Source organism: Pseudophryne corroboree, chromosome 5, assembly GCF_028390025.1.
Source record: "Pseudophryne corroboree isolate aPseCor3 chromosome 5, aPseCor3.hap2, whole genome shotgun sequence".
Taxonomy (NCBI): domain Eukaryota; kingdom Metazoa; phylum Chordata; class Amphibia; order Anura; family Myobatrachidae; genus Pseudophryne; species Pseudophryne corroboree.
In genome coordinates this window covers 737,817,554-737,830,239 of record NC_086448.1, presented here as the reverse complement: position 1 = coordinate 737,830,239, position 12,686 = coordinate 737,817,554, and the positions used below count along the sequence as shown (strand labels likewise).

General features: G+C 44.4%; 1 protein-coding gene across 1 annotated transcript in view; it reads right to left on the bottom strand.

The window, feature by feature from the left end:
- The window catches only part of SLC26A7 (solute carrier family 26 member 7), a 114,706-nt gene extending 102,707 nt beyond the window's left edge, over positions 1-11,999 (bottom strand). Inside the window, exons 1-3 of the mRNA XM_063924091.1 lie at positions 11,430-11,999; positions 6,420-6,530; positions 3,990-4,159 (exon numbers count right to left, since the gene is read on the bottom strand). Of these exons, the coding sequence (XP_063780161.1) occupies positions 3,990-4,159; positions 6,420-6,530; positions 11,430-11,625 (477 nt within the window). The 5' untranslated portion in view covers positions 11,626-11,999. The remainder of the gene's footprint in view (positions 1-3,989; positions 4,160-6,419; positions 6,531-11,429) is intronic.
- Positions 12,000-12,686: the final 687 nt, after the last annotated feature.

Here is a 12,686-nt window from a genome sequence, read left to right as displayed (position 1 = left end):
TTAAAACGATTGGTTAAAGCCACCGATGATAGTCAGCCTTGACAAACTGCATGCTAGGAAATCTACCACTAGGACTTATTTAAAGGTATAACTTATACATCTTTTCCACCAAACAAATAACATAGGGTATTGCCAGGGCAACTCGGGTCAACGTCTGGTGTAGAAGGGTCTCTAAAAAATAGCCCAGATCTAGTTACACAGGAGGCACCAGGGTTGAACACAGGAAGGTCTCGGGTGACCTGCGGTGTAAACAGGTGACCCGGGTCACCAGACCAGGGTCACAGTAAAAGCCTATGGGCAGCCGGCACTTAAAGATGATGTCATCTCCTAGCGCCGGCAGAGGGAAGGCCTGCCACTAACCGGTGCCCAGCCAGTGGTGTGAACAGGGTTTTTGGTGGAAAAGGGATATAAACATTGCAATTCCACAGCTGGAGAAACACTCTTACGATACAGGTGATGTGAACGTAATATTTTTTGCATGCAGGAAAATATCAAACTGCTGCTGCATGTAGCGCATTAATACTGGGCAGATTTATTTTACACTGCTATTTAAAGTCAAACTTACCTACTTTTCTGGAAGGACTAAACAATTTTTCAGGTAGCTCCCCCAGATTCACGGAAGAGTGGATGAATCTCCCACATTCCATCCACTTCCTAATGAAGTGGGCAGGATGGGGAGAATAAAACCGGGAATCACTGGTTCATAGGGAGGGAGCGAGGCCAATTCAATGAGAGGGACCCACGATTTGTGACAGAGGTAGAGCCTAATGAAGAGAATGGCCACACCCCAAGAATGCTCATCTCCTGTCCACAAGAAGGCAAAGGGGTCTATTCATGAAGCAGTGAAAAGGGTGGAGAAGTTAGCCAGTGGAGAAGTTGTCCATGGCAACCAATCAGCATTGAAGTAACATTTAGAATTTGCATACTATACAATTGTACGGAGCAGCTGATTGGTTGCCATGGGCAACTGCTCCACAGGCTCCCTTCTCCACTCTTGCTGCATGAATAGAAACCAAAGTCTGTAACATTTAAAAGGCGAGTCGTGATGTGCCCACTCCCAACTCTTAAGCTATCTGTACAGTTTATACTGAATTTCCTATTTGCCAAGGTTAAAAATTGATCAGTTTATTAAAGCAATGTGTTTGCGTAAGAAATCATAGTTTATTTGTCTTAGTCTTTCCGAGATTTTAGAATTTTCTGAGAGTTTACTCTGTTACCTGATCAGGTTTACTTATGTAAGAGCATACATTCCTTCCAGTTCTCATACCTGTAATCCTGTTTGCCCTTCATTTGATACTGCAGGTCCCTATTCACGGTTATCTAATCACATTCTGCATATACAAACTTCTCCTTATTAACAATTTCTATAGAGACTGCACTTTATATTTGTGCTGCAAATATTCAGTGATATTTCTGTGCGAGGAACAATCTGCGACTGATGCGGAGTTGCATGCCATTAAGTCTGTATCGGCACCCGCATACCTAACGTAGAGTAATTATGTGTAGTTCAGAGTTCTGCTGGTGCATTGCCAAGAGTGGTAAAAATAGAATATGTAAATAGTATACCATTATATAATACTATTAGCAGGATCATAAAAAGTCAAAGTATAGTAAGTGGTAGAAGTATATTATGAGCAATTAGAAATAAGCACTGATGGTGAAATAACAAAACCACCCAAAGTAGACACTGGGGTCAATTCAATTTAAAGTGATGTTAACAGCACCGGCAACAGGGTCCCGGAGCTATTCAATTGTCCTCATTGTTAGTTGGGAAATGCCAGTTCTCGCACCTTAAACCGAGTGTTTAGCTGCAAGAACTGTTACTGTCCGACTTAGGTGCCTGCTGCGATGCGGTCTGTGCTGCGCTAAAGGCAGAAAACAGCATGGCGGCACTAGTTTAGTCAGATGTCTGCTTGCACCTCTGGAGGGGTGCAAGCATAAATCCTCTAGTTGGGCATATCAGCAAGGCCAATTGAATAGCTCCTGGATTTCCTTCCCGGCGTTATTATCACCACGCAGAATTGGATCGAGTCCACTGATTTCAAGCAAGAGCCCAGATTTATCAAGCCTCGCAGCGTGATAAATTGGACGGTGATGAAATACCAACCAACCAGCTCCTAACTGTCATGTTACAGGCTGTGTTTGAAAAATGACAGCTTGAAGCTGATTGGTTGGTAGTTTACCACTGTGCAATTTCTCTCTCTCCAAGGGCTGATACATCTGGGTCAAGATATGTATGCTGATGATATTTAACAGACACACCTAACTCCTAATACCGCTGTAACTTCTGCACTGTGCTATAGCCAAGAGGAACATGTGTGTACTTAACATTTATGTTACCTTATTAAATGTCAAGTACACTCAGAAGACGCAATAAAGAGTCACAATCTTCACGTGTAAAACACGTTTCTCTCACGGTGCATATATTTTTATTATAGACATCTATTACCTATGGCTACACTGCGTACTTTTCTTTGGACTCCCGGGAAAGCATTTCACCCTCCTCCATGAAAAGGGCTAGTGCACTATCTCAATGAATGCTCCTCAGATGACACATTCTCCTTCACTAAGATGGCTGCCATTTTGCTCTACCCTGCATGTGAGGATGTCCCCCTTTCTACATAAGAACAGTTAAGAGGTATGAATTAGGGAGGTGTGGTCACTCCCCCTTCAGGGTCAAAACCATGGAAAACACTTTGGGGCTAATTCAGACCTGTTCGCTCGCTAGGGTTTTTTTGCAGTCCTGCGTTTGCATAGTCGCCTCCCATAGGGGAGTGTATTTTCGCTTTACAAGTGTGTGAACGCATGTGTAGCAGAGATGTACAAACAGATTTTGTGCAGTCTCTGCGCAGCCCAGGACTTACTCAGCCACTGCAAACACTTTAGCCTGTCCATGACCGGAATTGACGTCAGGAACCCTCCCTGCAAACGCTTGGACACGCCTGCATTTTTCCAAACACTCCCAGAAAACGGTCAGTTGCCACCCACAAACGCCTTCTTCCTGTCAATCTCCTTGCGAACGCCTGTGCGAATGGATCCTTCGCACAAACCCATCGCTGAGTGGTGATCCGCTTTGTACCTGTGTGACACGCCTGCGCATTGCGGTGCATGCGCGGTTTAGACCTGTTCGCCCGCTGTATGAAAACCCAGCCTAGCAATCAGGTCTGAATTGGCCCCTATGCTCTTTCAGCAGCTTTCCCTCCAACAGGCCTGGACCTGGGTAATTAGTACCCACCCAACCTCAGCTCCCCTACAGATGGCAATACTGCAGTACTGTACCTCTTACTTCTTTTTCACGGTATGTTTAATAAACATGGGTTTTTCTATGATGTTGGTTTACGCTTGTTTTGCAAGTATTACTGTTGTCCTTTAAAAAAAAAAAAATACTTGAAATTATGAACAAAAAGACAATTTGTTTATCCTGATCTGCCAACTCACTGTAGGGAATTATAAGCAGGAGCTGGGGCATTCCCTTAGGAAAGTCAAGCTGGATACACATTGGCCAATATATTGCCCGTTTGATCAACCGCCGATAAATCGCAAGCCCATCGGCAGGTGTGTACCCCCAATATTTCTGTGACCGATGAAATTCATTGACATATTGTGTTGGCTGTGCAGTTGTTATAGCTTCAGATATGTCAGCACATCTGGCTGTGTATACGGGCGGTCTGCGTGGGGCTGACATTACAGCTGGGCGCCCAACTGGGTGTCCTGACCGACACACAGAGCGGACGATGGTAAGTGTGGATACTTACCTGGATCAGCTGCTCAGTCGGTGGGTCCGTCAATGTGTCGGTCAGGATGGGACCCAGCCTCAAACTGCTCAGCATCATTTATTTATAATGCGATATTGTACTGCGTTATCAGCAGTGAGCTGTACAACCCATTCCTCACATTGTATTTCACTAAATGACCGCAACATTAATATAAATATTATAGCATATCATTACTACACAATAATCCATCAGAACAATAAAGGTAACACCTACTTGAATGACTCCCCCTAAAAATGTCACAGCTGCAGCAACTCCTATTCTCTGCATTTCAAATTCAGATAAACCGAGATCCCCCGGCAAGCCCTGGGTGACATTGCCGTCGTTAGGAGGAACAAGCCGCTCAACAGCTCCAGCAGATATCAGCGATGTGATAGCAAACGTCCCTGCAATACAAACAGGACAGGCTGACCTGGCTGACGCTTGTCACAGAGCATTCTCACCTTGAGAAAGGCTCAAGGAATTACATATGTGGCAATTTCACAGCCAATTAGACCAACTTACTCACTGGCCACTTACTGCGGCGTTTACCGGACATATAGAGCACAGATCCCGATCAGCATCTGATTCACCAACAATTCAAACTGACACTTTACTTGTTGCTATAGCATTGTTTCATTGTTCATCTTTGAAAGAAACATGTACTAAGCAGTGATAAAAGTGGAGAAGAGAGCCAGTGGAGAAGTGGCCCATGGCGACCAATCAGCTGCTCTGTATACTTTTATAGTATGCAAATTATAAATGTTACGTCAATGTTGATTGGTTGCCATAGGGAACTTCTCCACTGGCTCACTTTTCCACTGTTTTCACTGCTTAGTACATCTCCCCCTAAATCTATCGCTAGACTGTCAACATAATCAAGGACCAGTACCACAACTAAACTTTGAGCATTCAGTGCTGACTTATTAAATCATTATACCCATGTTAGTTCAACATTGTATGATCAGTTTGGTAATATGGTTACCTAATTGATTTGCAATTAGCTCATCGCCCCACCCTGGGTTTTCTATGCTTTTCATCAAATAACAATTGACTGTTCCCTAGTGGGGCCACTTCCAAGTCAGTCACCCATTTGAGCACCAGCTACATAACAACGTAATGTCCCCCATTGGTAGGCAAGAAACCTTTGCCAGTTGCAGTATCCTTCTGTGGCAGGTGGAACTGCTCACATTTCTCTCATAAGAGCTTTTCCAAGTGCATATCTACGTATACAGTTATTTTATTATCCCTACTTTTATACTAGTTTTACTTATGTTTGCTTGTGGGTAGAAAAGTTCCCAGCTCCCCCCAAAATAATCTAGGGTCCACCTGGGCACGTCTTACTCATGGCCAGAACTATTAGGCAACTTTAGGCAGCACCCTAGAGCAGAAGTGCCCGGTGTTGGCATCACATAACAGTGTATGGGTACGGAATATCTTCTCAGGAAGTACATTATTGAGACTCAATGGACTAAAGACCACAGACATGATAATCGAGTGTCAACTCCAACAGTGTCTGCTAAACATAACAATGGTGAGATCCACTTGCTAGATGTTTTTGCTGCTTTGTGGTGGAAAAATAACAGTTTCAGTTTCAACACATCTCCATGTCTGTAGGGGAATCCAGAAGACTATTATCCAATGAGCTTGTAAAGCAATTGGGGATTTCCAGCAGTCCTATCTGACGGGTGCGGCTCATACGGTCGACCGTATCTAGGTTGACAGTCATTAGGTTGACCACTATTGGTCGACAGTGACTAGGTCGACACCTGAAATAGGTCGATGCGGTCATTAGGTCGACATGGAAAAATGCTGACATGAGTTTTTTACATTTTTTTTATGTCGATTTCTTCGGAAAGTGACCAGGAACCTCAATTAGTGCACAGTCTTCGCTCGCCATGTTTCGGGCAAGGTTACTATTCCCAATTGTAGTCCACGTGGATTGTAAAATATGAAAAAGTAGAAAAAAATGAAAAAGAAATGTGAAAAACTCATGTCGACCTTTTCATGTGTCGACCTTTGCCATGTAGACCTAGTGACCATGTTGACCAATAGTGGTCGACCTAATGATTGTCGACCAAAGTGATGTTGACCTAAAGACCGGATACCCTATCTGACATACAGTATCCACTGTAGAGCTTCACAGGGGGACTGTTGTCAGAGCTGGCTATTTTCAGCAAACTGATCATTTTAATTGATTACTTGCAACCATAAAACTGCAAAAACATACATAACAATTACGGGAAAATCTTTACAGAATATCCCGGTGTAATGGTTAGCATTGCTGCCTCATAGCACTGAGGTCATGGGTTCGATTCCCACCCTGGCCCTAACTGTGGGGAGTTTGTATAGTCTCCCCGTACTTGCGTGGATTTCCTCTGGGTACTTCGGTTTCCTCCCACAATCCAAAAGTATACTGGTAGGTTAATTGGCTTCCAACAAAAAAATTAACCCTAGTGTGAATGTGTGTGCATGTGATAGGGAATATAGATTGTAAGCTCCACTGGGGAAGGGACTGATGTGAATGGCTAATATTCTCTGTAAAGCACTACGGAATATGTGTTCGCTCTATAAATAACTGGTAATAATAATAATAAATCTGTTGAAAACCTAGATTCACCCACTTTGCTTAGAAAACAATGTATAACGTCGTATTTCTGTTCTTACCTGTAGATACATGATGACTCATTCCAAATATGGCATAAATCAATGGCGGAAACAGAGATCCATATAATCCGAACACTGGGTGAACGGAAGACATCACAGCAAATGCCAGACCTGCAAGCAAAGACAAAACAAATAACACGTACTGTAGCAACAACTGTGTTTGAAAATACAATACCAAACTGCTAACCACACACAGTCTAGATCATTAGATCTATAGATTGTAAGCTTGCGAGCAGGGCCTTCCTACCTCTATGACTGTTATCACCCAGTTTGTTATTGTTATTGTTATTTCAAATTGTAAAGTGCAACGGAATTTGCTGCGCTATATAAGGAACTGTTAATAAATAAAATAAATAATTAGCAGGTCTGCGGGAATTATTAGAATTACGTTTTATTTATAAGGTGCCACAAAATGTAACAAAGTGCTCTACAGAGTATACATACAAAACATTTCACATTAACAGGGCATTAGACGTTTAATACTATACACAAAGGAAAGCCATAGCATAAGTGACTAGCAGCCGACTGGGAAGGGGAGATAGATAACTGGGGCATGGTTTGGCCAACTCACTAGCAGGAGTAATGATGGCCTGCACCCATCGATGGTTTATGGGCGAGAAAACATCAATGGTTTATGGGCGTATGCTTGAGGTCTCTGCATACGTATCCCTCAGCCATCAATGGTTTTAAATAATCGACCATCAATGGTATAGCCTTCAATGTCAATCACTGGGCGATATTAAAATCTTGCCACCCCCTCCTGCCCCGTGATCGCGCCCGCCGGCAGCTATTCAAATGTTGCTGCCGATGGGTGAGACGTTAGCATTTCAGCTCGCTACACCCAGGGGTGGCGAGCAGAAGTGCGTGAAAAGTGACCCATTTGGGTACCCAAACACCCAATGGAGGCACGATATGCGTGAAAATGGGGGACATTTGTATATCGCCCCCTGCAATCTCCCGTCACTTTAGATGGGAGATAGGGGGCGATAACATTTGAATCTCGCCCACTGAGTCAAAACTGTGAATCAAGTCAGTACTGAGTGATCTTGTACAATATATAGGGGAGGGGAGAAAGAGACAAACAAGCAAAGCACTGGTGATATGGATAGTGTTAGGGAAGAACAATAGGGAGGAGGGCCCTGCCTATAAGAGCTTATATACTAATGCCACCACGCATAATCCTGCCAGGCTCAAATATTTTTGGAGCAGTAATGAACCAATAGAGGAAGAAGGCTAATTCCACCTTTAGCCCTACAGAGGAATCCTTGCATGCGTGGCATGGCTTCTGAGTGAAGCATATGACTGATCCTCCTGTCACCCTGGGCCTGATTCACAGGTGGGCGAGGCAGTGATGTGAAAATATGGTAATGCCACAGGAGGTGTCCAAAGAAAAAAAAGGCCGCCCACTGCTGGCATAGCAGATCTGAGTACTGCCCCCGAAAACACACAGCATCGGGTCATCAGCGCAAGTCAACATCAGCTCCCATCTGAGTAAGTCTAAGCTTACTCAGCATGGGCGACGGAACTCCTCTGACGGAACCAGGATATCTGCTTAGGAAGAGGCAGACCCTGGCCTCGGCACATCTACAAAATGGGGGAGACACCCTCTTGAAAACCTGTCCCTGTCGCAGGCACCGTCCTGCACCCGAAAAACTGCAGCCTGTATATCAGACACTGCATGCAATGACAGAGGACCCGTTCTGCACATCCACAGAACAGGTCCTGCGCAGTCCACCCACAATCGCAGTAGTACGCCAGCCATCGGGTCTGCATGCTATGAATCAGGCCCATTCAGATGTGGTTCCATGGAAGCAGCAGTGATAGCGCTGTATAGTAATGCAGCAGGTGGTCTATTACAGGAGGCGCCCCAGGACGAAGGCACTGGATCACTCACTCACTATCAGGTGGGTGGACCTCTGCAACGGCGGTGACACGCCTCTGTTTTGGGAAACGGAGACTATACCCGCCCTCTCCCTGCCACCCCGAATGGCAGCGGACTGTCAATCACTGTCACAGGACCCATTCATGCACGCACAGAACAGGTCCTGGGCGTGCGCAATGTTCCAATAACCGGTACTTTGCGGCGCAGGACACCACTCCAATCACAAACACGTACATTTCACACATATATGAAGCTGTGTGCATATTGCCTGCCTCTGACTGTGGAGCATGCGAGTCTGGCTTACTTCAAGCCTTCATCTTCTTTAATTGGTAGTCAGTACTAATTAACTACATAGGCATTGCATCCGCATAATTGTCCTTATGGAGGGGGGAAACATTTTTCCCTATTTCTCACTACCGGCCCAAGCTGAGCGTCCTAGGGCTGGCTGTCAACTGGAAAGGACCAACCCAAGTATGTGTATATATATTATATATATATATATATATAGCAATAAAGGGGGATGGGGGGATGGGGAGGTATAGCGACCAGCGGTGTCTATAATAAAATGATATAACAGTATAAATAAATATATATATATATATATATATATATATAGCAAATAATTTATTAACAATAATCTAAAAAATTGATGTACAGTACACATCTCTTTAAAGAATGGGACAAAAAACATATACAATAATGAAAATATAAGTAAAGTGCAGAGTATCTGTAAAAGGAGGTAGCTTATCTGAATATGAGGTCAGTAACAGGTTTCGTCACACAGACTTCATCAAGGGGTCATATATATATATATATATATATATATACACACACATACACATTATTTTTTTAATATTATTTTTACATTGTTTTAAACATAATAGCCTGCGCAGATTTCTGTGATCTGTCCAGTGCTTTCTTCAAGCCAGTTTGCAAGAAGCAGGTCCTTTATTTTATTTGGGTGGATTTGGCGGTGGGCTTCATAAATTTGAGGTGTCTATCCCTGTAACAGAAGCGATGTCCGTTCGATATTCTATTTTATTCTAAAGTGCTGTTTCTCAACGTTTCCTGCCCGTTTGGTATTTTTAGTAAATCTGCCAAAAATGCCAGAAAAACCATTGGAAATCCAGAGGAAATGTAAATATGCCCTCTGTAACCTTCATATATACATTATTATGCTGCCTGGATATCCATTACTATGCCTGTTGGTATGTCTTTGCTATATATGCCCTAAGGAGCTGCATGTTCTTGAGGCACTTTATAAATAAATGACAATAATAATAATAAAAATAAAAGAGAAAACTTGTGTTTTCCAGCCTTCATCATTCTCATATATACGCAGTCAGGTAGTACAGTATGGAAAGCTTATGCCGGCTGAGAAATAAGGGAATAAATATACTTTGATTAATAAATCTACAGAACCCGTGTTGATCTGATCAACATTACATATACCTGTGGGAGAGATGTACTAAGCCTTGGAGAGTGATAAAGTGGAGAGAGAGATAAAGTGCCAGCCAATCAGCTCCTAACTGCCATGTTACAGGATGTTGCGTGGAGAGAGATAAAAGTACTAGCCAATCAGCTCCTAACTGCCATATCACAGGTTGCGTAGAGAGAGATAAAGTGCCAACCAATCAGCTAACTGCCATGTTACAGGCTGTTGCTTGAGAAATGACAGTCGGGTTGGTAGTTTAGCTCCCTCCAAGGCTTAATACATCTTCCCCTGTGACAATATCTAACAGGTTTGAATGGAAGTGAGCTAGTACAACAATTAGCTGCTATGTATAACTTTATATAATGCACTTGATAAAAGTTACCTCAATGCTGATTGGTTGCCGTGGGCAACTTCACCACTGCCACACTTCTCCACTCTTTTCACTGCTTCATACATCTCCTCCAAAGTTATGAAAATGTATTGGGCAGTTACGTGGAAGTGGACGCATGTGGTAGGTGGTCTGTCTAATGGGTGTGTTTTGTGAACGACAGGTGTGTCACTGAAGTGGTTGTGAACTCAGGGATGGAAGCAGCTGCTATGCAAAAATATGTAAAAGCAGAATTTGTGATTTCCTGCTCCATACAAAGATGCAACATCGCATTCTCTGCGTGAACATCGGTCATCGGAAAATCGGAAAAACCCTTAGGTTGCTCAGGATGGCCGTGCAATTCATGCTTCCAGGACCAGTGAAGCTGCGTCCATATGACCCCGTTTTCTGTAACGCTGGCTGTCGCTGCTGCATCCCTGCCTCCATACGGGCACAGCATGTCAGTCGTAGTCTAGGGGCGCTGCGGCTGCCACCACAGACACATACATCCACATGCGCAGTACAGATCAACAAACATCAGAGAACTAAGTACAGGTTGAGTATCCCCTTATCCAAAATGCTTGGGACCAGAGGTATTTTGGATATGGGATTTTTCCGTATTTTGGAACAATTGCATACCATAATGAGATATCATGGCGATGGGACCTATATCTAAGCACAGAATGCATTTATGTTACATATACACCTTATACACACAGCCTGAAGGTAATTTTAGACAATATTTTTTATAACTTTGTGCATTAAACTAAGTGTGTCCACATTCACACAATTTATTTATGTTTCATATACACCTTATATACACAGCCTGAAGGTAATTTAATACAATATTTTTAATAACTTTGTGTATTAAACAACATTTGTGTACATTGAGCCATCAAAAAACAAAGGTTTCACTATCTCACTCTCACTCAAAAAAGTCCGTATTTCGGAATATTCCGTATTTCTGAATATTTGGATATGGGATACTCAACCTGTATACCATCGGGTTGGCGTACATCTCTGAATCTGGCCCTCAAGAGCATAATTACTCACACTGGAGGCCACGCTCTGACGGGCAATCTGCACCTAGCATGGGAATGGTGCAAATGCGACCGATGGTTGCGTCTAAAGATGCACCAAGTAGTATTGTAGCGTCTAAAGATGCTCCGAGTGTGCGTCGCAGGCTGTGCACCAGGCTAGTAGCAGTATTTGCATACAGACGCAGACGCAATACCAGCAAAAGATGCAGGCGGCGCAGAAGCTGCAGCGCACGACTCATAATCATAGAATAAAATAAGCATATTAAGCATTTGTTAGTTACAGTACCTTGTGCCACCTGCTGCACTGTCAGCATCATCCCAGCAATACTATCCGGAATCAGGTTCTCCCGGATGCTGTACCTGGGACCCCACTCCAGTATGGGGACTCTCCTCAGACACCATCCCCTCACCTCTGGGTAGCCAATGCTGGACAGCCTCTTCCAAGTCAGACTAAAATAATTTTTTTTGTAGGATGCAGACATTTGTCCTCCTGACAGAGGGAAACACTGTGCCTGTGGGATGCTGCTGCTGCTGCTGCTGGGGTGACCCCACTTACATCCTCTGCTGCTGAGCCAGGACAGTGAGCGTGCTGCTGCTGCTGCCTCGCTTCTCTTGGCTCTCTCCCATGTACAGTACAAGCGGCTCACTGTACTCACTCTGCACAGCGAGAGGTAGGCAGGACGAGTGATGCAACTAGTGTAGCGCAGCGCTCTGACACACCCGCTTTTATTGCCCACTCTCCCGGAAGATGCGGGAGACTCCCGATTTTGCGGGTGGTCCCCCGCACCCTCAGAAGAGTGGGTGGAACTGCCCCGTCCAGGTGAGAGAATACCGGCACCAGGGGCACCGGGGTGAGGGGGCGGGGCTGGAATGACGAAAACAGCGCCGTGTAGCTCCGCCCCTTCATCCCGGGCACTATAGTGAGGGGCGGGGTCTAATGACATGAGCGCCCGACTCCGCCCCCAGGGCTGTAAGCTGTGTCTCCTCTCTGTTCTTCCCCCAGACAACTTGACAAGAGAAAGGAAAACTTAAAGTAGTTCTTGTGTTCAGTCAGTGCAGTACTGCAGAGGTTACTGTAGCTCTGTGCGTGCTATGAAAGGATGAAATGCAACAGCTTATACAGCTTCATTACTAGATGGGGGCGCCATACTCAGACCTAGCTCATAAATTAATGTACTATGGGGGTCATTCCGAGTTGATCGCTAGCTGCCGTTGTTCGCTGAGTAGTGATCAGTGAAAAAAAGGCTAATCTGCGTATTGCTTTTGCACCGCAATGGGCACGCGCGTCGTACGGGTACGAAGTCTATTGTGGTTTTGCACCGGTTCTAGCGACGATTCCAATCGCATAGCCGAACGCAAGGAGATTGACAGAAAGAGGGCACTTATGGGTGTCAACTGACCGTTTTCTGGGAGTGTTTGGAAAAACGCAGGCGTGACCGGGCGTTTACTGGGCGGGTATCTGACGTCATTACTGTGTCACTCGTCGCAGCAATCACCGCACAGAATAAGTAACTACAGGGCTGGTCTTGTTTTGCACAAAATG